This window comes from Tarenaya hassleriana, unplaced genomic scaffold, assembly GCF_000463585.1.
Source record: "Tarenaya hassleriana unplaced genomic scaffold, ASM46358v1 Cleome32, whole genome shotgun sequence".
Taxonomy (NCBI): Eukaryota; Viridiplantae; Streptophyta; class Magnoliopsida; order Brassicales; family Cleomaceae; genus Tarenaya; species Tarenaya hassleriana.
In genome coordinates this window covers 961,426-984,507 of record NW_010966372.1, presented here as the reverse complement: position 1 = coordinate 984,507, position 23,082 = coordinate 961,426, and the positions used below count along the sequence as shown (strand labels likewise).

General features: G+C 36.5%; 5 protein-coding genes, 2 long non-coding RNA genes and 2 other non-coding genes across 16 annotated transcripts in view; 5 read left to right on the top strand and 4 right to left on the bottom strand.

Moving 5' to 3' along the window:
- The window catches only part of LOC104820976 (E3 ubiquitin-protein ligase At3g02290), a 3,378-nt gene extending 866 nt beyond the window's left edge, over nucleotides 1–2,512 (top strand). The window contains exons 1-5 of one of the 4 annotated variants that reach the window (XM_010551663.2): nucleotides 27–212; nucleotides 651–973; nucleotides 1,112–1,547; nucleotides 1,740–1,849; nucleotides 2,256–2,512. In XM_010551663.2, the coding sequence (XP_010549965.1) occupies nucleotides 854–973; nucleotides 1,112–1,547; nucleotides 1,740–1,849; nucleotides 2,256–2,282 (693 nt within the window). In that variant the 5' untranslated portion in view covers nucleotides 27–212; nucleotides 651–853 and the 3' untranslated portion in view covers nucleotides 2,283–2,512. Of the gene's footprint in view, nucleotides 1–26; nucleotides 213–620; nucleotides 974–1,111; nucleotides 1,548–1,739; nucleotides 1,850–2,255 lie in introns of those variants that run through there. The other 3 variants (XM_010551665.2, XM_010551662.2, XM_010551664.2) reach the window with 3 other exon arrangements.
- Nucleotides 2,513–2,595: 83 nt separating this feature from the next.
- LOC104820975 (developmental protein SEPALLATA 1) lies at nucleotides 2,596–6,499 on the bottom strand. Its single transcript, XM_010551661.2, has 7 exons — nucleotides 5,892–6,499; nucleotides 4,652–4,733; nucleotides 4,441–4,502; nucleotides 4,216–4,315; nucleotides 3,945–4,028; nucleotides 3,376–3,515; nucleotides 2,596–2,922 (listed from the first exon to the last, which is right to left on the bottom strand). Exons 1-7 carry the CDS (start codon nucleotides 6,074–6,076, stop codon nucleotides 2,829–2,831), a joined length of 747 nt encoding a protein of 248 aa, XP_010549963.1. The 5' UTR covers nucleotides 6,077–6,499; the 3' UTR covers nucleotides 2,596–2,828.
- A 3,058-nt stretch (nucleotides 6,500–9,557) lies between these two features.
- Nucleotides 9,558–10,743, bottom strand: LOC104820974. The gene is made up of 2 exons (XM_010551660.2): nucleotides 10,603–10,743; nucleotides 9,558–9,906 (listed from the first exon to the last, which is right to left on the bottom strand). Exons 1-2 carry the CDS (start codon nucleotides 10,713–10,715, stop codon nucleotides 9,708–9,710), a joined length of 312 nt encoding a protein of 103 aa, XP_010549962.1. The 5' UTR covers nucleotides 10,716–10,743; the 3' UTR covers nucleotides 9,558–9,707.
- Nucleotides 10,744–10,824: 81 nt separating this feature from the next.
- Nucleotides 10,825–10,898, top strand: TRNAI-AAU. The gene has a single exon. It is a non-coding gene; the product is annotated as a tRNA-Ile (tRNA).
- A 92-nt stretch (nucleotides 10,899–10,990) lies between these two features.
- Nucleotides 10,991–11,062, top strand: TRNAD-GUC. Its single transcript has one exon. It is a non-coding gene; the product is annotated as a tRNA-Asp (tRNA).
- Nucleotides 11,063–11,213: 151 nt separating this feature from the next.
- On the top strand, nucleotides 11,214–12,726 carry LOC104820973 (E3 ubiquitin-protein ligase Praja-1). The gene has a single exon (XM_010551658.2). It carries the CDS (start codon nucleotides 11,251–11,253, stop codon nucleotides 12,499–12,501), a length of 1,251 nt encoding a protein of 416 aa, XP_010549960.1. The 5' UTR covers nucleotides 11,214–11,250; the 3' UTR covers nucleotides 12,502–12,726.
- An 8,211-nt stretch (nucleotides 12,727–20,937) lies between these two features.
- Nucleotides 20,938–22,592, bottom strand: LOC109116988. Of its 2 annotated transcripts, XR_002024504.1 has the most exons (4): nucleotides 22,300–22,592; nucleotides 22,055–22,113; nucleotides 21,520–21,600; nucleotides 20,958–21,350 (listed from the first exon to the last, which is right to left on the bottom strand). It is a non-coding gene; the product is annotated as an uncharacterized LOC109116988 (long non-coding RNA). The 2 variants fall into 2 exon arrangements; XR_002024503.1 differs by having other exon boundaries at nucleotides 20,938–21,600.
- The window catches only part of LOC104820972 (basic leucine zipper 43), a 1,548-nt gene continuing 585 nt past the window's right edge, over nucleotides 22,120–23,082 (top strand). Inside the window, exons 1-2 of one of the 3 annotated variants that reach the window (XM_019203403.1) lie at nucleotides 22,120–22,763; nucleotides 22,985–23,076. In XM_019203403.1, the coding sequence (XP_019058948.1) occupies nucleotides 22,180–22,731 (552 nt within the window). In that variant the 5' untranslated portion in view covers nucleotides 22,120–22,179 and the 3' untranslated portion in view covers nucleotides 22,732–22,763; nucleotides 22,985–23,076. Of the gene's footprint in view, nucleotides 22,764–22,984; nucleotides 23,077–23,082 lie in introns of those variants that run through there. The other 2 variants (XM_019203404.1, XM_019203402.1) reach the window with 2 other exon arrangements.
- LOC109116989 overlaps nucleotides 22,728–23,082 on the bottom strand; it is a 2,193-nt gene continuing 1,838 nt past the window's right edge. For both annotated transcript variants that reach the window (XR_002024505.1, XR_002024506.1), the window contains exon 3: nucleotides 22,728–23,023. This is a non-coding gene — a long non-coding RNA (uncharacterized LOC109116989). The remainder of the gene's footprint in view (nucleotides 23,024–23,082) is intronic.

The window sequence follows — 23,082 nt, the reverse complement described above, 5'->3', positions numbered from 1 at the left end:
CCGATCCTTCTGTTTTTTTCTTAAATTTTCATCCTTTGGAAAGTACTGGAGATGGGTTCTGATCGATTCCGATTGGAATGATCTCAGATGATATTTCGATCATGTTCTCGATGGTCGCGTTTGTTTATCCTTTTCCTGGTCGGATTGCGGAGCGCTTTTGACCTTGATACCTTCTGTTTACTCTAATCGGAATGGGTTTTGTCTGATCTCAAGTGGGTTTTGTCTCTTTCTCCTGTCGGAACAAGTTTTAACCTTTTTTTTCTCCCGTTTGTGTTCGTTCGAAATTTACCTAATTTAGGTTTCAATTGGTTAATTGCATGCATTTCGCTTTGCCAGTTCGATTTCCCCAAATGAAGCCTCAAGTTTTGCCGATGAGTTTGGTGGCTAATGATTCTATAATTGCTTCAGTTACTCTGTAATGTTTATTTCTGGTCATCTCCCCCTTTGTGTTGTGTGTCAGCATTTGAGTTTTAGATTGAAACTTGGCATTTCAGCTGAATTGGGTTTTGGTTTTCTCTGATGAGTTAGAATGTATTGAAAAGTCTTGGCTTGAACAGTGATCAGATTATCTCTGCCTGTCTGTTTCCCAAGATCATTACGATATCTTTTACTGCTTCTAGTTATTCAGGAAATGTTCATGTTACCTTCAGCCTTCAGGTGACCTGGAGAATATGAAGCAGCTGTTTTCACCAAAACTCAGGGGCATGAGACTTCTGTGAATAGAAAGGTCAGAGTATCTATTGGAGAGGATTGAGGAGTTTTTGGTGAATCTTGGTAATGCGGATATGACTTTGGAGGATTGGATTTGAGCCAATGAAGTATTATTAAGGAGAGAAGAGTTGGGAGGAAGAGGATGGGTGCTGTTTGTTCTTGTTTTCGGGTCGAGGATTTTGACGAGTACAGGAATCCAAGTAGCTCTGTATATAGGAACTGCCCTTGCCTTAGGTGCCTCGTTCATAATTTCCTAAACCTGGTATGTTCATGATCAGCCTTCTGAAATTGCTTTGGACTAATCCATGGATATGAACTGGTCATTGTCAATGATGGCAATGTTGGGTTTAGTTCCATTCTTGGTTACTTATTCATTGATTTGAAACACATACATTGGCAGTACATCGCATTATTCAGAAGAGGGGAAACCCGTTCACTCTCGTCCTCCCATCAAGCCACTGCAACAATAACTTCCACTGCCTCACATGATAACTTTCAGAATGATACATTCCGTTCTACTCCAAGGCCTCTGCCTTATGATGCTGATCCTAGATACTTCCGGTCACCACGTGATTCACTTGTCTCAAGACGTGAAAAGGGTTCTAGTCATTCCCATGAGGAATCTGAACCCTTAAGAAGCGATAATGATGTGGATTCTGAGTCTTTTGGCATGGGAGGATGCAAATGGGCCAGTAGGAAGTCCGTTCCTGAAGACGATTCCAAAGAAGAGTACTCTAAATCCACGATGAGGATCTTGCAGTCAAAGACAATGGCTGGTAATGAGAGCATGTATATATTGTCTGAAGACGAAGATGTCTGCCCGACGTGTCTTGAAGGTAAACAATATACGATTTTAGTTCACATCATAGTCAGTGCATGTTTCTTTTACGATGTTCCTCTTCCTTCTTTAGGCCAAATTTTATACTTTACATGAGAAAAGATCTCTTGGTGTTTGTATCAGACTCATATATATGAAATTCCAAAAGCTATGTGTTTAGGTGTGAAAGTGTATTCATTTTTGGATGCAGAATATACATTGGAAAACCCCAAGATTGTTACCAAGTGTTTTCACCATTTCCACCTCGCCTGCATTTACGAGTGGATGGAGAGAAGCGAAAACTGTCCTGTGTGCGGAAAGGTAACAATTCTCTTCTCCAACGTCTCTGCGCGATTTTTCCATTGGTTTTTGCATGTCCTGCCATGGCTTCCTTTGGTACCTCTGCTGCAATTTTCTTCTCATTCCTTGGGGGATTCTCTTTCTTTCCATCATTAAGAAACAACATGAGTAAGAAAGTCCGTGATCATCATCATCATCATCAAGACAATTGATGTTATAAAGAGAAAGCGTTTTAATTTACCATGAACTTGTGTGCATGTTTCCACACAGAACAAAAACTGTATGTTCTACAAAACAAAATGTGCAATCTGTTGGGCAAACAAGAAAAAAACAGTTGCTGCGAGAGCTCAAACTCTTCCTGAAACATAAAACAGTTCATCTTCCGACCAGAATGTCTTTTACTGTTCTGAGAATTTGTCTTTTGCAGGTGATGGAATTCAATGAAACGCCATGATTATCAGACCTCTTTCTCATGGGAAACCGGGGAGATAATGCAGGGATGTGTACATTTGCATTGTTTGTGAATATTGTTCTTTGCCACTGGTAAATGTTTTTCTGCACAGTTACCTTATGAGGCACCCCCAAGAAACCAAACACACACACACACACACACACACACACACACACAAGAAGGAACCAGAAAAAGACTTTGTATTTGTTGCAATGTTTCTTGTGGTAATTCAACGTGGTCCTGTTTGGAAAACATTAACATTCTGGATAAACTAGAACCTCTGTCTGGGAAAATGCTGACAAGTTCACAAGAGCTGAGAGCTCACACATTTCAATCCATATATAATAATAAAAAGCTGGTCACAAAAGGACATGTCCTGAAACAACAGAGAGAGGTCTTAGGCTACATACAACAGCCACTTTATGTCTACAAATCCAGACTTATGCATATATATATACTTAAAGCCAATGTTTATGAGCTTGGGACAGTCATTTTACATACAATGCCAAGTTTCCTACTTTCTCTCTTGCCTCCAGGCCTTCAGATGCCTCAGAGCATCCAACCGGGGATGTAACCATTTCCTGCTTGCGCAGGGGCTTGTGTTGTTGCAGTCATCTGCTCTGGGCATTCTGGGTTATTGTATCTGTCCATTTTACCACCACAACATGAACAGATTCTGGGGTTACTGCAGTAGAAAACTATGGAGCATTTGCATACACAGTATAGAGCACAACTATGGTATCTCTAATGGTAATATATCTTGTGAAAAATCTGAACCAAAGATGTTGACAGTATAGTAGATAAAGCGAGTTTATGTCTGATCAAAACCTGAAATCAAACCAACTCCTAGGATTTTGACAAGTTTCCCTCTTTTAGATATTAAGTTCATATTCAAGCAGCACAGCCAACATAGTTCTATGGGGTAGTTTGATGCTTCATGAAAACCCTTATACAACAATGACACTGTTAGTGCCTACTCCATATGGGGTAGTTTGATGCTTCATGAAAACCCTTATACAACAATGACACTGTTAGTGCCTACTCCATATATAAAAGCTTGTAACGGTTTAAGAAAGAAAATGAATGATTTGGGTACCCGATTTGCAAAGTCGGATTGCATTCAAGAGGCTGGAACAGCCCCTGAGGCTGAGGCTGGTGCCCATACGTCACGTTCTGCTCACTCCCTTCCCACCCCCCTCCAATGTGATGAGTTCGTGCTCCAACCATCTCATCCAGCTGTGAAATACACACCGCCATAATACATATGCTAAATCGTATTCCATGAATATGATATCCGTCTATATATTATGGTGTATTGGAGTGTTGGACGTATTAAAAATTTCTTGTGCAGAAGCATAGTTCATAATCATTTATATGAGAATGCCATAGCACAATGCCACATGCTGCAACTTTTTTCCTTATTCTTGATGGAATGAGATGAGCTGATGTTGCAACCTAAGCTTTGATTCTTGAAGATGCAACACAGAATAGGCTTTTAGGACAGTTTCATATACTCATCAGAGCGTTAAAAGATCCCAAATGAAGACTGCAAAATGTGTGATAGAAATAAGTGTAGAAGTTCGGAAGATCAATCCGAATCAACCGACTTGTGCCATGATCGGTATATATATATATATAACTATTGACTGTCTTTTTTATATATACCTTCATTGAAAGGGCTCTATTGGCTTCAAGCAACATCTGTTCCCTGCTTTGGAGCTCAGAAAGCTGGTCGATCATGTACTGTGTCTGCAATAAATCATTGCAACAATCTTAATAAGGACACATCTGAAGTGTTTTACAAATGTTCATATCTATTCTCGAATCTTGATCTGGTCGCCAAAGCACAATCAACGTATGTTTCATCATTCTAAAGCCAGCAGAATCAGAATCAAATGAAAAGATTTCAATTTTAGAGATTATATATGGAAATTACCTTGATGGAGCGAACTTGCTTAAGAGAGCCGTCTAGTTGACGTTCAATCTGCTCAAGCTCTTTTGAGTTCAGAGGCCCCAAATCCTCTCCAAGGAGATTTCTGCATTCCATTACATACATACATATATATACATGTATATATACGTAAGCACGTGTAAACTACATACAAATATGCATAACAGTTAAATGCATGCATATATAAACTCGCTTATATTATATATATACCTCTGTTGACGTTGCAGACCCTCAAACCTGGACTTTAGCTTCAGATACTCCCTGTAGCTGTTCTGAAATGCCAACAGACATAAGAGATTTCAAATTTGTCGGAAGATTGATTAATTTCGGCTGTGAAAATGTAGAAAAAAGAGGAAACTTTTGAAGTGAAAGGTTCATTCTTTAAAGGGGTTTTCTAAAAATCTGAGAAAGATTCTCAAACCTCGAGTTCTTTGGCAGGTTTGTTGTTCACTTCAATGGAGCCATAGCTGCACTTCTGGTACCGTTCAAGTGTCTTGAGCATGCTGAAGAATCACACGGAAGATCAAGGAAAGAGTTGAAAAAACATATATGGACTTTCAAACAGGATTTGTTCAATGAGAAAACCCTAGATGTGGGAGGAATCGTTGAACAGCATGCATGTTTTAATGGAAACCCTATCTTCAGAGGCAAGAAACAAGACGTGCAGTGATGATGATGATGCGTTTACACATATGTAAAGGCTATAAGAACAAGTACATATGTACAAAAAGGGGCGAGACTCACGTATCATCAAACATTCTGCAGGAAAATATACAAACATGTACATATAGATATATACACAACGGCGGAGCTTAATTAATGTTATGGGGAGACAAGAAAGAGCTTAATGCTTTAGTGTTATGTCTCCAAAAAATCAAGTGTTGTCTTATCAAATGTGAATTCAGTTTTACATATGGATCATGACTTGGTAGTTTTCTTGATCTCAGCTTTTCTCGGTGCTTAAAATTAATTAAATATGCATGAGGCGAGAGATCTGGTTAATGCATGGAACCGCAATTTTCTACGTTGGGTCCTTATATCTTATTGAGATCCGTGTCTCTATCTTTCCTATCAAAACACAACAGATATACATACAAGCATATACGAACGTGAATATATACATACATATGTATGACTATGGCACTTTATTTGGACATATGGCTTTGGCTCTAATTTGAGAAAGTGCGCCATTTCTATTGACTGAAGAATTCATCCCTTTGAACAACGAAAACTAAGGAGAATATGAGCAAGTTAAATGAATGATCCCAAGATGCAACAGGGGAAAACTGAAAGTTCATGAGAAGGGATCAGATCTCAGAGTCTAAGAAACTTTAGAAACTATAAAGATCGGAGCTTTGTTGAATGTTAGAGACAAGAAACAAAAACCAAACCCAGTGTTGTCTCTGTAGAAACAATCAAGGAATCAGGAAACCCGTCATGATTCCAATTTCAGAAAAGAATGAATAAAACATGTAGTGAACAAATCTTGGTTTCAAAGAAAACATCAAACCGTTAGATGAGAGATCTGTGAACGGATCTAACAAATAGCGAAAATTTCCACAAAAAATAGATGCATGAACACGCACATATGCATGTAATACACACAGATAGATATATACAGAGAGAGAAAGGAGAGAGATCGGATATATATATATACATACTTGGGGGAGCTGCAGAACTCGTAGAGCTTGCCGCGGTTGGAGAAGATGATGAGAGCAACCTCGGCATCGCAAAGGACAGAGAGTTCATAAGCTTTCTTCAACAGACCGTTTCGACGCTTAGCGAAGGTCACTTGTCTGTTGATCTTGTTCTCTATCCTCTTCAGCTCAACCCTACCCCTCCCCATTTTTGTTATACCACAAGTTTCCACTTATATGTATGTATACAAATATGGGTGTAGGATGCGTGTTTTTGTATGTACAGACACAAAACACGAGTTGGGTATCTCTTTTATGAGGAAAGATCTGAGCTTTTCGTGTTTTTTTGAGATGGGTGTGTCTGTAAAATCGAATCAAGGTTTAAGAAAAGGTAGATATGGGTATGAAAAAAGAACCCTAGCAAGAACAAGAGAGAGAAATGGAGAGGAGGAAGAAGAGGGAACTGTAGCTTTTTTCTGGGAATCGGTTTCTTCTTCTAGGGTTAATGAATCTTTTTCTCTCTTTCGTCCTTTTAGGTTGTGAATCCAGAGACTAAGGCAGGATAAAGATGAAGACGAAGAAATTTGTGGGAGGTGAGGGTTAGGGTTTGGTGATATATCTGGTGTGGTTCATTCAGACATCTCTCTCTACGCTTCTTTACTCTTTTTCCCTTCTCTCTCATAAAATGCCATCTACACTCTCTCTCTCTGGCGCGTGTGACCCAAACCCCAATTATACCTTTTTGTTAGCGAGATGTAAATTATATTTACCAAACAAATTTACAAAGTAACTTTTAAAACAGATTATTTTGGCAAGAAACGTTTCTGCCAAAATGATAAACAGGATGATACTGAAAAAAAATAATTAAAAAATTTATATATCCGTCATTTTAATGAATCCATAAATACACAAACATTACAGGACTTTGTATCATATATATATATAGTTGGTAATTTTTTCAACAAATTAAAAATAAAATTTTACATCCCTTTTCTTTTAGCGAGGAGCAAATTATATTTCATTAATGTTTGAACAATATTTTTGCAAAAGAATGGAAAAAACATAAGTGCATGGGGTAGATATAAAGCGCGTGAGGATGTGAACACATATATATGTTTCTACAATAAATGAAAGCATCTATCTATCATCATTTTCTTAGCATTCATTATTTACCTTAAAATGGATCTTTACGTGTCCCCTTCCTATTGGTCCTTCGTTTTTTTTATTCCACTTTCCATTTTAGAAAAATACGAAAACATAATTTTTCTTAGCATTCATTAATTTCCCATATTGTGTAACCCGAAAAACCTAAAACAAGAAAACAAAAATTCAATACAGATTAAATAATTAAAAACAACCGATGCGTAACTTGACAACTTGGACTGTTGGTGACGAAATGCATCCTACATTCATAAAATTATATTTATATCAAAAGAAAATTTCCATAAAATAGACTATTATAATTATCTCAAGTCATCATTAATTAATTTTGGGCAAGCTTTGGGTTACACGTAAGATTGGAGAAATTTCCCGCATATGTTTACGTAGCGTTATTACATATTTTCATATAGTTAAAATATCATGAGAAATTAGACTCTATATATATATATATATATGCAAATAAACGTAGTTAATTGGGTTTGTTTTACAATTTATTCGTGAATAGATAAACCTCTTTTCTTCCAATAATAATAAAAAATAGAAATTTTGCTCGACACTTAGAAAACTTGGATCGAAAAATGTTGTTCTTGAAATAGAAATTTCTGTTTCTTTCCTGAGATTGGTAATTGCTTTGAAGAGTTATTGGAACTAAACACGTCCATCTAAGGGCAAATCATGGCTTATAAAATAAAAAACCTAGTAAAGTTGTAATTCACGACCTTAATTTTTTGGGCCTATTCGAGAAAGTTATATATCCATATCGATAAGAGTTTCTTGATCTAAAAATAAAATAAAAACATGTTAATACATTATATGTAGATCCACCTAGCTATAAAATACTTTTTTTTAGATGAAATATAATTAACCATGCTAAATGGTTATTCAAATTCTCACCTTTTATGATTTTAAACAAAGGTGATAACAGCGATTGCCCACGATTTGTCTACTTGCACATAATTATTCAATGTATTTTTTTTTCAATACAAAATATTCACAAAAACAACATATTTGTTACACTGAAAATATACATGACTTTTGATACTGGCTAGATAAGAAACAATTACCAATATTTAGTTGAAAAGCTAGGGGTGGGCGTTTCGGAAAACGGTTCGGGTTCGGGACGGAATATGAATCGGTTCGGTTCTTTGAATTTTACAAAAATAGGTACCAATCGGGTTTTTTTTTATTGTATTCGGTTTCGGTATCGGTTCGGTTTCGGTATCGGTTCAGTTCGATTCCGGGTTTTATTAAAAAAATGATAGATTTTTTTTAAAAATATTGGGTTCTCTAAAAATGGTACCGCTGAAAAATAACAGCGGTTTCAGATCGAGAAAAATACCGTTTTAACGGTTTGGTTCGGTCCGGTTCCGAAGAACCGAACCGAAACGCCTAGCCCTATGAAAAGCTGTTCCTGAAAAATATATATATATATATATAGAGAGAGAGAGAGATCGTTATAAATATCTAAAGCTAGGGTTTCCAAGCTGTTGTAGAATTACATATTTTGTTTGGTATAAAATAGAATTACATATTTACATATAACTAGTGGAATAACCATCGTAAATGTGATAGCGCATCTTTTTAACCAGGAGCCGCTCCAATGGATGGTACGTAAATGTGAATTGCATCAAATTATTTATGGACCCACCTTGGTCTGGTTCGATTAGGCACTTTTAAATAACGCCACTGATGTTCCTCCAATAAAATATACAACACCCAATGCATCGAATGTTTAGGTTCTTGAACGGCCACGTAGCATCTTAATGGATCATTAATTATTTCAATATAACAATTTTTATTTTGTAATAGAAATATACGGATCTTGCGATTTAGAACGAAGCGTTTAGGGCAAGCGCATCTACCAGATAAATTGTTCAGGTGACGTAGGATGTCCGTACAATGTCACCCACAAAAAAATCTGAACAGTGAAATTACGTAACAAAGGAGCAGAAGGGTTTCAGAACAGAAGTGATGATGGCCGGCTGAGACTGACAGCCACGTGTCGAGTTCTCATTTGTTGACTTTTGTCGGAGGCGTGCTTCATCAGCCATAGATTTTGTCCATAGAGAATTTACGGCTTTTGCCCCTTCCTCTGTTTATTATTATTATTATTATTATTATTATTGTTGAATTACCATTATTATTATTAATCTAATTTAAATAGCATAAAATTGCATTATCATAAATTCACAATATAAGCATTACGTGGCTGTCGGAATATAACAGGTACGACAGGACCAGAGCTTCCAAACACCAGAAAATGAAAGTCTCTGATTGGATCTGTAAGAATCTCGTGACGAAAAGGATTGATGTTCATGTGCTTTCGCTCAGAGCATAAAGATCATATGGATTTCTGAAGGGGAACCTCGGCTTTTCATCGTGCTGTTGTCAGATGGTTTGATCTGCACAAACCGGATCAAACCAACAACCCCAATCCAGCCCGGTTAAACCAAAACCGGATAATTTCCCCTTCTGGGTTAAACCGGTAGAAACTCACAAGGCATTCAACAAAGAGTTTGAACGGCTGAATTTCTTGAGATGCATAAGGAACGTTCCCATTAACGCTTTGATCAAAGGTTAGGAGTCTGTAACACACAGTAGAGATTTCTTCGAACAACGTGGAACAGAAAGATAATACCGAGTTTCGTAACATACTAGAGAGATTTGTTCACATCTGAATCAAGCTTTTGAGCACTCGGGGCACGGGAAACAGCCCTTGGCTTTGCACTTGTTGCAGGCTGCCGAGTTTGTGTCGGATGATGCGTCACTTATAAGGTTGAAACCAAAGGGTCCTCCCGGTTTGATCGATCCTGTCCCTTTGCAGCTTCCACATGCTACCACCTTGAGATTTCCGCACTTCCCGCACATTCCAAGAGATCTGCAGGTTTTTCAGACAAGTAAGGTTGTTACTCGATGAGATGAACTGGATATATGGGCACTTCAATGAAGCATAATCCTCGTATTTCATCAGCGGAAACATCAGAGAAAAATTGTGCGGTCTATCTGCTCATCTAGGACGTTCCGCGAATGTGGAATGCTACATCTCGATTCAACTCCAAAGGCTATATCTTGGAACTGCATAACCGATTTGCCCATTTGAACACAGACATGATTGGTACTTGAACCCGGAAACAGAAAGGAAGGTAACAGGAGGTAAGGCAAAACCAGAAGATGTCTGAGAAATGTCAGCAAAACCATCACTTCCGCGTTGCATAGCTCACAATTAGATAACATATTGCCAGAACTCTCAATTGGAGGAACAAACATTACACTCGGGATGGGACTAATCCCATTGATACGCAGACGCAAAGGGTGTAAATTTGGAAACTTCAAAATCGTTAGAAATCATGCAGGAGTTGTCTTTTGCTACACCTGGTCATCAATTCAACACCTTTTTCGTCGAATCTAGGCAAGAACTCTGGAAACATAAAATCATGGAGACAAGCCCCACTAGCTCATCCCAAATTCCGAGAAAATATGAAACTATACAGTATGGATTGATTGGGAAAGGAAAAAACAGAGGTAACAAATGCTCAGAACTGGAATCAATGAATGGAAAGAGGAGGAAAATCACCTTCTCTGAGAAGCGGCGATGAAAGCATCAACTTTAGGAGCAGCGACTGTGGCGCCAAGAAGGAGAGCTCCCACTGCGAAACCCGCAATTTCGCTCCCTGTGATATTCTGCATCTTCTCTATCTTCTCTCCTCTAGTTCTCTCTCTCCCCCACCCCAACGTGTGAAATGTTTATGCCGAAATACTACATATAAATAGATTTTCTAGGACAGATTGATCAAACGGCCTATTAGCTCAGCTGGTTAGAGCGTCGTGCTAATAACGCGAAGGTCGCAGGTTCGAAACCTGCATGGGCCAGTATTTTAAACTTATACCCTTTTCTTTTGAAACTTTTTATTTAGACAAAGTTTTATAAAGTTATCAATGTTTCTCATATCCAGAGCATCAAAGTCGTTGTAGTATAGTGGTAAGTATTCCCGCCTGTCACGCGGGTGACCCGGGTTCGATCCCCGGCAACGGCGTAATTTTATTTTCTCTATTTGATAATACGGCGTCGTTTCTTGTTCCCTACAGTATTCATCTGACGTGGCATATCCCACCGCGCGTGTATGTACAAACTGTTAACATTATATATCTTCTGTATATTCTTTTATGTCATTTTGTATGCATCTTTTTTCTTTTTCCGTAATCTTGTCTCGGAAATTCGACAATGGCGTCAGCGAAGCTTTCGGGTCCTCCGGGCGTAAGCCCTGAAGACGATGGAGAAGACCAAGCCGACATAGTACCGGTTTCCGAAACGGATGGTGAAACTGTGGCTTTTCCTGTCTTCTACCAAACGGACAGCCGTGCTTGCAATCCTTATTACCCCTTCTCCGACTCCAACTCCGATTCTGGTTCCGTGTCTTGTCCTGATGCAGGACCCGATCCGGATGGTTCTTTCATCGATTTCTTTGACGAGTCTTACGAGGTTGGCGCGGTCGAGGAGTTTTATTCGGACCCGGATCCAGGGCTCCGGATTGTCGGTGATTTCAATCTATGGGGCTTTCCCGATGAGGAGGAAGACGACGTGGCGGAGCTTGGTCTGGGACTCGGGTTAGGGCCGGGAACCGGGTCTGATCAGCAGCGCGGTGATTCGGGCGGGCAAGGGCTTCGCGTAACCGGTATTGATTCGGATTCAGACTTCGAAGATGGTGTCTTTGATTTGAATGCTAGCGACGATGGTAATGGGGCGAACGCGTCGGGTCGGGTCGTCGATGGTACGGGTACTCCTCCTGTTTGGGACAGCTTCTTTGGTGAGGAAGCCGTCGTGACTAATGAAGAACTGGAGTGGGAGGAAGTGCAGAACGCGATCACTTGGACACATGAGCCGGTCGAAGTTAGGGTTCTTAACAGACCCGAAGAAGAGGAGGAACTGTCTTCGTCGTCCAGAATTTCATCCAGGGATGATCACGAGCACGATCTCGATTGGCAGGTTTTATTAGCAGTTAACAATGTTGTGAATTATATAGAACAAGCTGAAGGGATAAGCATTACCGCTGATGATATTGATGCGAATTACTACATGTATTTAGCTAGTATTGATGAATATGGTGAAAATCATGGAGATTTCGATGCTATTTTCGGGCAAATGTTGGATACTGACACTGGAATTAGCGGAAGTCCACCTGCAGCCAAAAGGGTAGTGGAGGATCTTCCTCTCGTGGAACTTACAGTGGATGATTTGGGGAAAGGTGATATCGTTTGTGCTGTTTGCAAGGATGAAATGGCCATTGAGGAGAAAGTGAGGAGGCTTCCTTGTAGGCATTTCTATCATGAGGATTGTATTCTGCCATGGTTGGGGATAAGGAATACTTGCCCGGTTTGCCGGCATGAGCTTCCTACTGATGACCCTGAGTATGAAAGCGCTAGGAGACTGCAAAGGAGTGGCAGTGGCTTGGCAAGAGAGCTGTCGGGTAGATAGGGTTTCTGAATTTTGAAGTGTTGTAATTGGTTGCTAGCAGATACAACAAGTTCCTGAACTGGTTTGTCTTGGGTAATTGTCTGTCATGAATGTGATATTTTCCTGGTTAATATGTTGTATATATCCTGTTGTGAAGGAAATCCTTTTGCAGCCGTATCTTGTGAATGCTTTTGTATTTAGTTAGGCTTAATGTGATATCTTCCTGATTTGGGATGTGTTTACATACATTGGGCGCTGTTTCAGGTTATGAGCTGTTTTATTTACGTAGCTTCTTGCATCATTAGTTATCTTTGCTTCTACGGGCTCTGCCTTAATTGGGTATGCAATAATTGGATTGGAGCATTGATACAAACTACAGGTAACCCTTTTGAGTAACGTGGAAGAGAGCTCTCTGGGCTGCTGCTTGTTCTAAAAACTCTCAAAGTTTCTTCTTTGATGCTTCTGCCCGACACTGTCTTGTTCTGTCAATGCTAAGACTGCTACTTACTTTTCTCGATTTTAAACTTTGGCAGGTCGTGGATAATCGTTGATCATCTCGTGAAGTAAGACAGAGTTTGAAGCTGATAAAAGCTGCTTGTCTGTGCCAATACTATATCTTGTTCTTGGATACATTCCTCAATCTGGGTATTCGAGGGCTCGTAGTTCTTCTTATGATGGATTGATTCTGCCTATATAAAACACACACACACACACACACACACACACACTCTCAATATACTAATTTTGGTATTGGAATGATAAGCATTGTAGGTGGAGCACACCATGGCCATCTCTTGCATGTTATGTATTCTACATCTGATAGGAACTTGACAGGAAATCCAGCATTTGATGATAGTGAACTGAAGTCTATCTACATCCTGTGTCTAGCTGTTATTTATTTTCCTCTCTGTACATTTTTCTTGTAGCTTACTGCATCTGAAACAGATACCGACTGCTACTTACATGCTGTTGTCAATAATTTATCAGACAATCACCACCATCATGTGAGGCTTTTATAATGAACTGTGTAGAGAAAAGCTTGCTTGAATTACCCCATCTCCTTTGTTTGTCTGAAAGGTCCTTAACCCCTCATAGCCTTTGTAGCCTTTTTGTAAAATGTTATGGTCCCGACCTTGCATCTACTACCTTTGATGAACGTGGCATTACCCTTTTCTTTAGGTCATTTTCCTGTGTCCATAGAGTGCAGATTTTGCACTGTGAGGTTACACAGTCTTCATCCATTGAAGCTTGAGGAAGCTCCAAACTCTCACGTCTGTAAGTAGCCTTTCACCTCTCTCTCTCTCTCTCTCTCTCTCTCTCTCTGTTAAGTGTTTATACTTCAGGACACAAATTTTCAGGATAAGACTTGGTTATTTGTCTCAGATGTTTCAGAGCTATTCCTCAGATTCATTAGAGAAAAGAAAATATCTTTAAGCATAAACAGAGCAGCCAAGACTCTAAAGTAAAGAATAGTTTAAGTCTACACCCTCTTGGTTGATTATCCACTTTGGTTTTTGTTTAATAATCCCCAAACCTTAACTGCCCATTTGGTGTATATATATATATATTTTTAATGCAACACTTAATCCGCCTCTTATGGGCAAATTGTGGGGTAAATCACACAGATATACCAAAAGTGTCGCAGGAATTTCAGGGATACACCCAAAAAAACATAACACATTAATTTTTTTTTGAAAAGACAGTAATACTCTTAATGAAATCGTGTAATTGTAATTGCAATGTCGCAATTGATTCTAAATACAGTTGTAATTGATTCTAAATACAGTTGCAATTGATTCTAAATGAAGTTGCAAAAAATATATCTTATTAGTTATACGATTTTTAGTTGTTATATGGTCATAAATACTTCTTTTTTTAGTCGTATATTAGTTATATAACAGTTGTAATAAAGTCGTAAAAAATATAGAAAAAAGGTTATTTCAGACTTTTTGAGTGAAAAATGGTATAAAATTGAAATAAAAAAAATTACTGTTCATCTTGGGTGTATCTGTGAAATTCATGCGACACATTTGATATATTTAAGTGAATTACCCAAGTGTGTAATAAAAAGTCAAGAAGTCATTTTCACTGTTTCTCTCTCCACCAGCAAAGAGGCAAATGAAAACACCATTGAGCAGTTTTGTCTTTGTTTTCTCATTGTGGTTTGGTTTCTTCCTCTTCCTTCTTTCTTTCTCTTGTGTGGCCTTTGGATGCCCATTTGGTTCACCACCACTTATTTATCTCATTCCACACAGAGAATATTTAATCACATAGATCTAATCTAGTTAGTTCAACCGGTGAAACGGGGACGCAAAACGTCTGTTCCATCCCGAGTTCGAAGCCCAGGCTGAGGAGAGAGCGCATAATTCAAATCACATAGCTGGCTCTCGGCTCCGGGATTAGTCTGGACCCCGGCCCAGGAAATCCGGTTACCAAAAAAAAATTTAATCACAGAGTGGAATTTGTATAATATTGGTATACACATGAATTCTATGCAAAACCCAGATGCCCACTGAATCTGGGAATCCAGATTAACCAATTGATGATCCATGTGTTTTGATCAATTCCACATGGAATATATAAGATTTAACTCATTGACTAAAGAACCGCCAAGTCTGTGAGTAAGATATTTAAACCTAACATATGTCCAAATGCATGTTTTTTAATTAAAGCATGTAGATTTATGTACTAAATTTATACATTCAAAAAAAAATCTTTAACTTTTAATTATCCAAATAAACCAATAACAAAGTTACATAAAAAAACTATCGCATTTAATAATTTATCCATTTCAAACCTAACCTAAATTTTTACTCTGATTTAAAAATTATTTTTGTGGTGATAAATTTATATTATTAATTATGTCGAAAACAGAAAAATTGATCAAAATATATATTTTTTTTGAATATTTTTTAAAATATTTCGATTTGAAGGTTTAATTCGGTCTTTTTATAGTTTTTCAAAATAGTAAATATAATAAAGTGAGTTAAAATAATAAATCGATCTAAGATATGCAGACGAATAAGGAGTCAAATGTATATTATCATTATTTGTGAGCGTTTGTGTGTTTGGAGAAGTGGTTGAAAAGGGAGAATTGCAAAAATAACTTCAATTGTCGATTTGACTTCAAGGGATGACCCTGACCTTTAAAAAAAATACAACATCATCACATAACCTTATAATTGTATCTTTCCAAAAATACCATTTGTTTTTAATTTATTATTAAATTAAAAAATATATATTACAAATCTTTTTCCTCTCTCTTCTCTCTCTCTTCTCTCCCACCTCTCTCTCTCCTCTCCCACCTCTGTCGAACTACCGTTCTTCTGTGGTTTGGAGCCTTCATCTCCATTTCTTTTTCAGCTAATTTATTGTGAAAAAATAACATTAAGTTTGGACATTTCATCGATTAAACACTGATCTGAATAAATGAAAGTATTGTTTATAAATTTCGTTATTAAATTTGAGCATTTATAAGTATTTTTGCTTTGTTGTTTTTCCATCTTTATATTTGATCCATATGAATATGGGTTGAATAAAAAAAATGATATATTTATCAGAAATACCATGATTCACGTTATTTAAACTGGTCGAAATCATTAAATTTGTGAAATTCATCAAAACGGGAGAATTCAGGAAACTGGTCATACATACGTATCGGAATTGTCAGACTGATCATACTCCTAACTGGTCATACTTCTCAAATTCGTCAAACTGGTCATACTTGCAAAACTGGTCATAAATTAAATCTAAACGATTTGAAAAGTTGTATAGGGGTTATAAGAATACTTTTGCATCGTTTTGAAGTTCTAATTTCACGTGGAAAAAAAAAATCTCTCAACATAAGCCAATTGTACTCAATGTGTTACATATACACTACTATTACTTTATGTCTTCTTTGGAAGGAGTTATATTGACAAACAAAAAATGTGTTCAATCCATATTGCTACGACCGATTTGAATTGAAATATTTGTGATATGATGTGATTATTACAATGTTAACACTTTTAAAACGATGAATTATGCAATTTCAAACAAGTCTAACCGTCTGACCAAGGTATGACCGTATGACCGTTTGACCATTTGGGTACGAAAAAAATGCTTAAATTAAATCTAAACGATTCAAAAAGTTGTATAGAGGTTATAAGATTATTTTGCATCGTTTTGGAGTTCTAATTTCATGTGGAAAAAAAAAATCTCTCGACATAAGTCAATTGTACTTAATATGTTACATAAACACTACTATTACTTTAGGTCTTCTTTGGAAGGAGTTACATTGACAAACAAAAAATGTACTCAATCCATATTGGTACGACCGATTTGAACTTGAAATATTTGTGATATGATGTGATTATTACAATGTTAACACTTTTAAAATGATGAATTATGCAATTTCGAACAAGTCTGACCGTCTGACCAAGGTATGACCATCTGACCGTCTGACCGTCTGACCATTCGGGTACGAAAAAAAAGACCTAAATTAAATTCAAACGATTAGAAAAGTTGTATAAGGGTCACAAGAATACTTTTTTATCGTTTTGGAGTTCTAATTTCATGTGGAAAAAAAAAATCTACCAACATAAGTCAATTGTATCCAATGTGTTACACAAACACTACTAGTAGTTTAGCTCTTCTTTGAAAAGAGTTACTTTGACATCCAAAAAAGATGTTCAATCCATATTACTGCGACTGATTTCAACTAGAGAAATCGGTCATACGATATGATTATTACGATGTTAGCACTTTTCAACCGATGAATCTTGCAATTTCAAACAAGTCTGACCGTCTGACCAAGGTATGACCGTATGACCGTATGACCGTCTGACCATTTGGGTACGAAAAAAATACCTAAATTAAATCTAAACGATTCAAAAAGTTGTATAGAGGTTATAAGATTACTTTTGCATCGTTTTGGAGTTCTAATTTCACGTGAAAAAAAAAATCTCTCGACATAAATCAATTGTACTCAATTTGTTACGTAAACACTACTATTATTTTAGGTCTTCTTTAAAATGAGATACATTGACAAACAAAAAATATACTCAATCCATATTGCTACGACCGATTTGAACTTGAAATATTTGTGATATGATGTGATTATTACAATATTAACACTTTTAAAACGATGAATTATGAAATTTCGAACAAGTCAGACCGTCTGACCAAGGTATGACCGTCTGACCGTATGACCGTCTGACCATTTGGGTACGAAAAAAATACCTAAATTAAATCTAAACGATTCGAAAAGTTGTATATGGATTATAAAATTACTTTTGCATCGTTTTGGAGTTCTAATTTTACGTAGAAAAAAAATCTTTCGACATAAATCAATTGTACTCAATGTGTTACATAACTACTACTATTACTTTAGGTCTCTTTGGAAGGAGTTGTTGATGACATCGCTGTTCTTGACACCATAAACAAAATCAGATCGGTTTGACCGATGTGACATTTCAATAGCCAAAATTTCTTTGAGGATTTTCATCAAACACTTTCCATACATTCTCAAATTCCTCAACTTTGGTGTGTCGGATCTCGTTCTAGAGGAAAAGTTTGAACGAATGTAAGCTTAAATGATATTGTTCATTCGAATCGAATCGAAGTGAAACCCTAATAAGCCAAAAATTCAATATAAGAAAGAATATGTTTGATCTACACTTTTAAATTCATAAATTCATCATTTTTTAAAAAGTCTGACTAGTCTGACTCGTATAATCCTATGACGAGTCTAATGATATGATCAAAATATGATCGGTATGACCAAAGTCCGACTGTATGACCAAAGTCTGATCGTCTCATCAAAGTATCATCGGTTTGACCAAAGTCTAACCGTCTGACCGATTTTAAATTTAAAAAATGTGTTATATGAGATTATTACTATATCATATTAACACTTTTAAAATGATAAATTCATCAATTTTTAAGAAGTCTGACCGTCTGACCAAATTCTGACTGTATGACTAATGTCTGACCGTCTTATCAAAGTGTGTTTGGTATGACCATTTTTTTTACACGAAAAATAAAGGTCTAAATTAAGTTTAAACGATTCAAAAAGTTGTATACAGATTACAAAAATACATTTCATCGTTTTAATGATCTAATTCCATGTATAAAAAAATCTCTTAACATAAGTCATATTCACTCAAAGTGTGACCGACTGACTAAATTGTGAACGTCTGACCAAAATCTAATCGGTATGACCAAAGTCTGACCGATATGACCAGTATGACGTTTTAAGAGCCAAAATTTTTCTGAGGATTTTTATCGAACACTTTCCATGCATTCTCAAATTCTTCAACTTTGAAATGTCAGATCTCGTCATAGTAGAGAAATATGTCGAGTATAAGACGAAAATTGAAAAATTTGTTGTTAGAATCGCCAACGAAATCTCTTTGGAGAGAAAAAGAAAAAAATGCGTTTTGAATTTTTTTTTAAAAAAAGTGAGAGATTAAATTTTTCGAATGTTTTTTTTTCATTACATAAAGAGTTGTCACGTATTCAATTTTTTAAGGGCAAACTAGTTTTTTGGTTATTTTAATTTTTTTTTTGAAAACCCTAAACCTAGAGGGTCATCCCCTTGAAGTCAAGATAGACATTTGGGGTTATTTTTGCAATTTTGCCGGTTGAAAATCACATCCAAATTTAATTTTAGTAATGGCAATTGAAATTTCTTCGTATTGGGAATATTATCATTATTATTAACTTCAATCATTCAAAACATCCTAGACTTCACCACTTTATGTCTCTTAGGATTCTCTCTCTCTCTCTCTCTCTCTCTCTCTCTCTCTCTCTCTCTCCATTTGTATTTCCGAATGATAGCTGCTTGTATATCTCCACCAACGCCCACATAGAAAAAGCTCTATCCTAATTATCTCTAATGAATATTTTGCTGCAACTTAGTTTCCATAATGTGATAATGCAACATATTCCTATTTTGGTTTATGACATTCGGTGGCTATTTTATACTCTTGGAGTTGTGGATCTGATAGTATCCTTATATATATATATATATATATATATGTATATATGTGTGTGTCTTTTGGATAAGAAGGATCTTGAAGTGTTTCTATTTTTTTTCACCGTGCCGATTTTACATACCCTAATAAAAAAAATCCGAATTTTATACATATTATAAATATATGGTTAATGATTAAATAATTTAATATTACACAACAAACACACACATATATATGATTGATGATCTTGACTTACAATACAATACCTAAAATTCTTACGATTGGGACAATTGTCTCGTTAGGTATTAAGAAAATTGGTCCATTAGTTTTACCATTTTTGTCTTGATAATTTTATTTAATCAAATATCACATTTGGTACATACACCAAAACAAAAAAAACTAATAAAACAATGGAATATACACGATAAAGCTAATTTATATCGAATTAGGCAATGCCAAGTGGCATTTTTAAATTAATAAAATTAGTGATAACAATATTAAGACTCATGTTGTAATGATGAAGATCATTGGTAAATATTAATCCATATATAGATTGGTAGTGGAACACGACCTTAATAGAAGTACGTAAGCACATTATTGGTCTCTATCCACATCCTTCTATTAAACTAGAAGAAAAAATGGTCCAACCTTGATTAATTTTTTTAATTATTTTAATAATAATAATTAAAAGTTCTAATAATAATAATGGGATTAAAATATTAAACAACACCATTATATTATTTTATCAACTAACTGCACACACTAAGAAAAATAATCATATGCACAATACTATAATTCACATTAGTATATTTATTTTAAAAAAAAAACTTGTTAGACAATCCGTATACAATTGTTGAATGAAAGACGCAAAACATCTTTCACTAAAAATAAATGCAAAACGATTGGAAAACTATACCGAATTTTTTTAGATAATAAAATGTAAAAGGAGCGTGATTTTCAAACTTTTTTTTTTGTGGCCGAGGACCATAGCAGTGTTTTTTTTTAGTTTCCAATGGGGTTGATATGAATAGAAGTCTAAATCTTAAAAAAAGTTATAATTATTATTTTAGCCAAAATTATGGGTTCCTAATGTCTTTTTCCCTATGATAAAACAATATCAATTAATTTAACATAATAATAAATTAAATGAAAAACAATTATTTAAAAGACGAAGATGTGATGATGCACAAAACTTTCAATGGTTGAGTGTCTTATCCTTATTCCACCAATCAAAAGGACCCTCATGACATCACTCTGTTTTTCCACAGAAAATTTTTTAAACAAAATAATCTCCTTTGACAATCCCTAAGTTTGCTTAACGGAGAAGAACAATGATAAATTAAAATTAAGTTATTTAAAAAAAAACAAACAAAATAGGAGTTAACATAACGAGAATTACCCAAATTTGGACAGTTGAATCGGTGAAACGAGGTACAAAACATTTGTTTCGTTCTGAATTCGAACCTCAAATCTAGAAAAAGAAAGTATAATCCAAATCACATGATTGACTTCTGACTCCGTGCGATTAGTCTAGGTATTGGTCCTAGATAACTAGTTGCAAAAATAAAAATATAACGGGAATTCATCCATAGGTGTTTTCATTGCAGAATGTTATATTCAAATACATATACACAGCTTGTGACATAAATACAAAGACAAGATCTAAGATCTAAAATTATATATATATATATATATGTAAAATGTACATGCACATAATTTAAAGAAGTCGCCTTTTTTGCAAATGGAATATAATAAACCGGCTAAGATTTGGACACCAGAAGAAGACAAGCCAAGCCCGCCTAACACCTTTCCCTTAGTTCCAATTACTCTCGTGGAAGTAAGGTCCTGTCCTGGTAGCTTCTTGCAACATCTTTTTGTTTACAAGCGTGATCCATGAAGACAAAAAACTATACCCTGAAGACAGAGTTCAAAGTAGAATTCCGTGGATGCTGAAAACAAATCATGTTCTACATGCACGATATGCATGCAGGGTTGAAATTTTTTGAGGGATGATCACCTCTTTGACATATAAAAGCAAATATTAGACAACTGTTCTCAACACAGGAAGTTTCGTCCGATATACCTCAGAGAGATGCTGATGGTATGGATTGAGCAAAAACCCGAAATGGTCCGGGCGATAAACCTTTGTTTCCCGCTTAAGCCACTGTCGAAAAGGAAAAAAAAAGGCAGCAGGAGGTGGTCTCAGAATTAACAAAGAAGGCATGCTTTATAGATTGACTTCCTGGGCGTCACCACATTATCATTGCTTGCTTTAGCCAGGAAAAAAAAAAAGCATTTCCAAAATCAAAATTATTGTAACCCCACAACAATAACCACACAAGTTTCTCTCTGATGTAAGCATAATTCTGATCCAAGAAAATGATTATCCACAGCAGATGCTGTTGTGTCTTCTTGTATATGCATCAATATATAAGACCATGGTATTATGGTATGCATATGATGATAAAAGTAGCCTTATGAGCCATCAGATGGCCATGCTTTCTCATGCATGAACATCATGCCACAAGGATATGCAGACATGATCCGAATGATTTCCTAAAGCAATCTAAGCATATGTCACTAAGGCCACCAATTTGCAAACAGTGGGTCCTATTCACCTTTCTTGCAGTATATAATAGCCCTTCTCCTCCAGCCTCTGCCACCCAAGCTCTCTGCGCTAGAGAAACAAACAAAAAAACATAGCCAAAAAAAAAAAAACCTTTCAGCATCTTCATCATCAATCATGCAGCCAAGTGATGCTTCAGAGCTTTATTACCTCGTCCCTTCAAGCTCATCTCCTCACTCAGCTTATCTTAGCACAATAAGCAACAACAACATGCAAGAATTTCACTTAAACCAGTACCTGAATCCTTCATGCAATTTCAGTTTCAACCCTCAAGTTCAGGAACTCAACCTACAGTCCCCATGTTTCAGCAACAACTCAACTTCTGATGAAGCAGATGAGCAGCAACTGAGCATCATCAATGAGAGAAAGCAGCGACGCATGATATCTAACAGAGAATCTGCACGAAGATCAAGAATGCGAAAGCAAAGACACCTAGATGAACTCCTGTCACAGGTGGCTTGGCTCCGGAACGAGAATCACCAGCTCATAAATAAACTGAACCAGGTCTCAGAAAGCCATGACTGTGTCCTCCAAGAAAACGCTCAGCTCAAAGAGGAAACCTCCGAGCTCCGACAACTTGTCACCACCATGAAGCTGAGAAGCCAATATTCTTGCTTGGAAGACTTCCCCTGTAACATGACTCATCCAAGAACTGAGCCCTCAAATTAATCCGTCGCCAGTTTTATTCAGCAGAGGAAGAGGTAGAGGCATTTCCTCAGTTCTCTGTATTAAGTCTGTCATTTTTTTTCTTGTGTCAGAGCAAACCATCTACTACTCTGTATTTGATGGGAAGGCGATGAGAGACATATATTGAATGTTTGTCCTGTCTGTTTGCATTACTCTCTTTCTATGTCCTATACACCACATGAGTATGAGAAAACATGATCACATGCTCATATGCCTTTTTACTTGTCTAAAAAAGGTGATCACCTGATATCAATTTCAACCCATCTGGTACAGCCTGAAAAAAGAGAAGATAACTGGTTTTAGGAATTGACCTGCCGAAGATGTACAGGAATG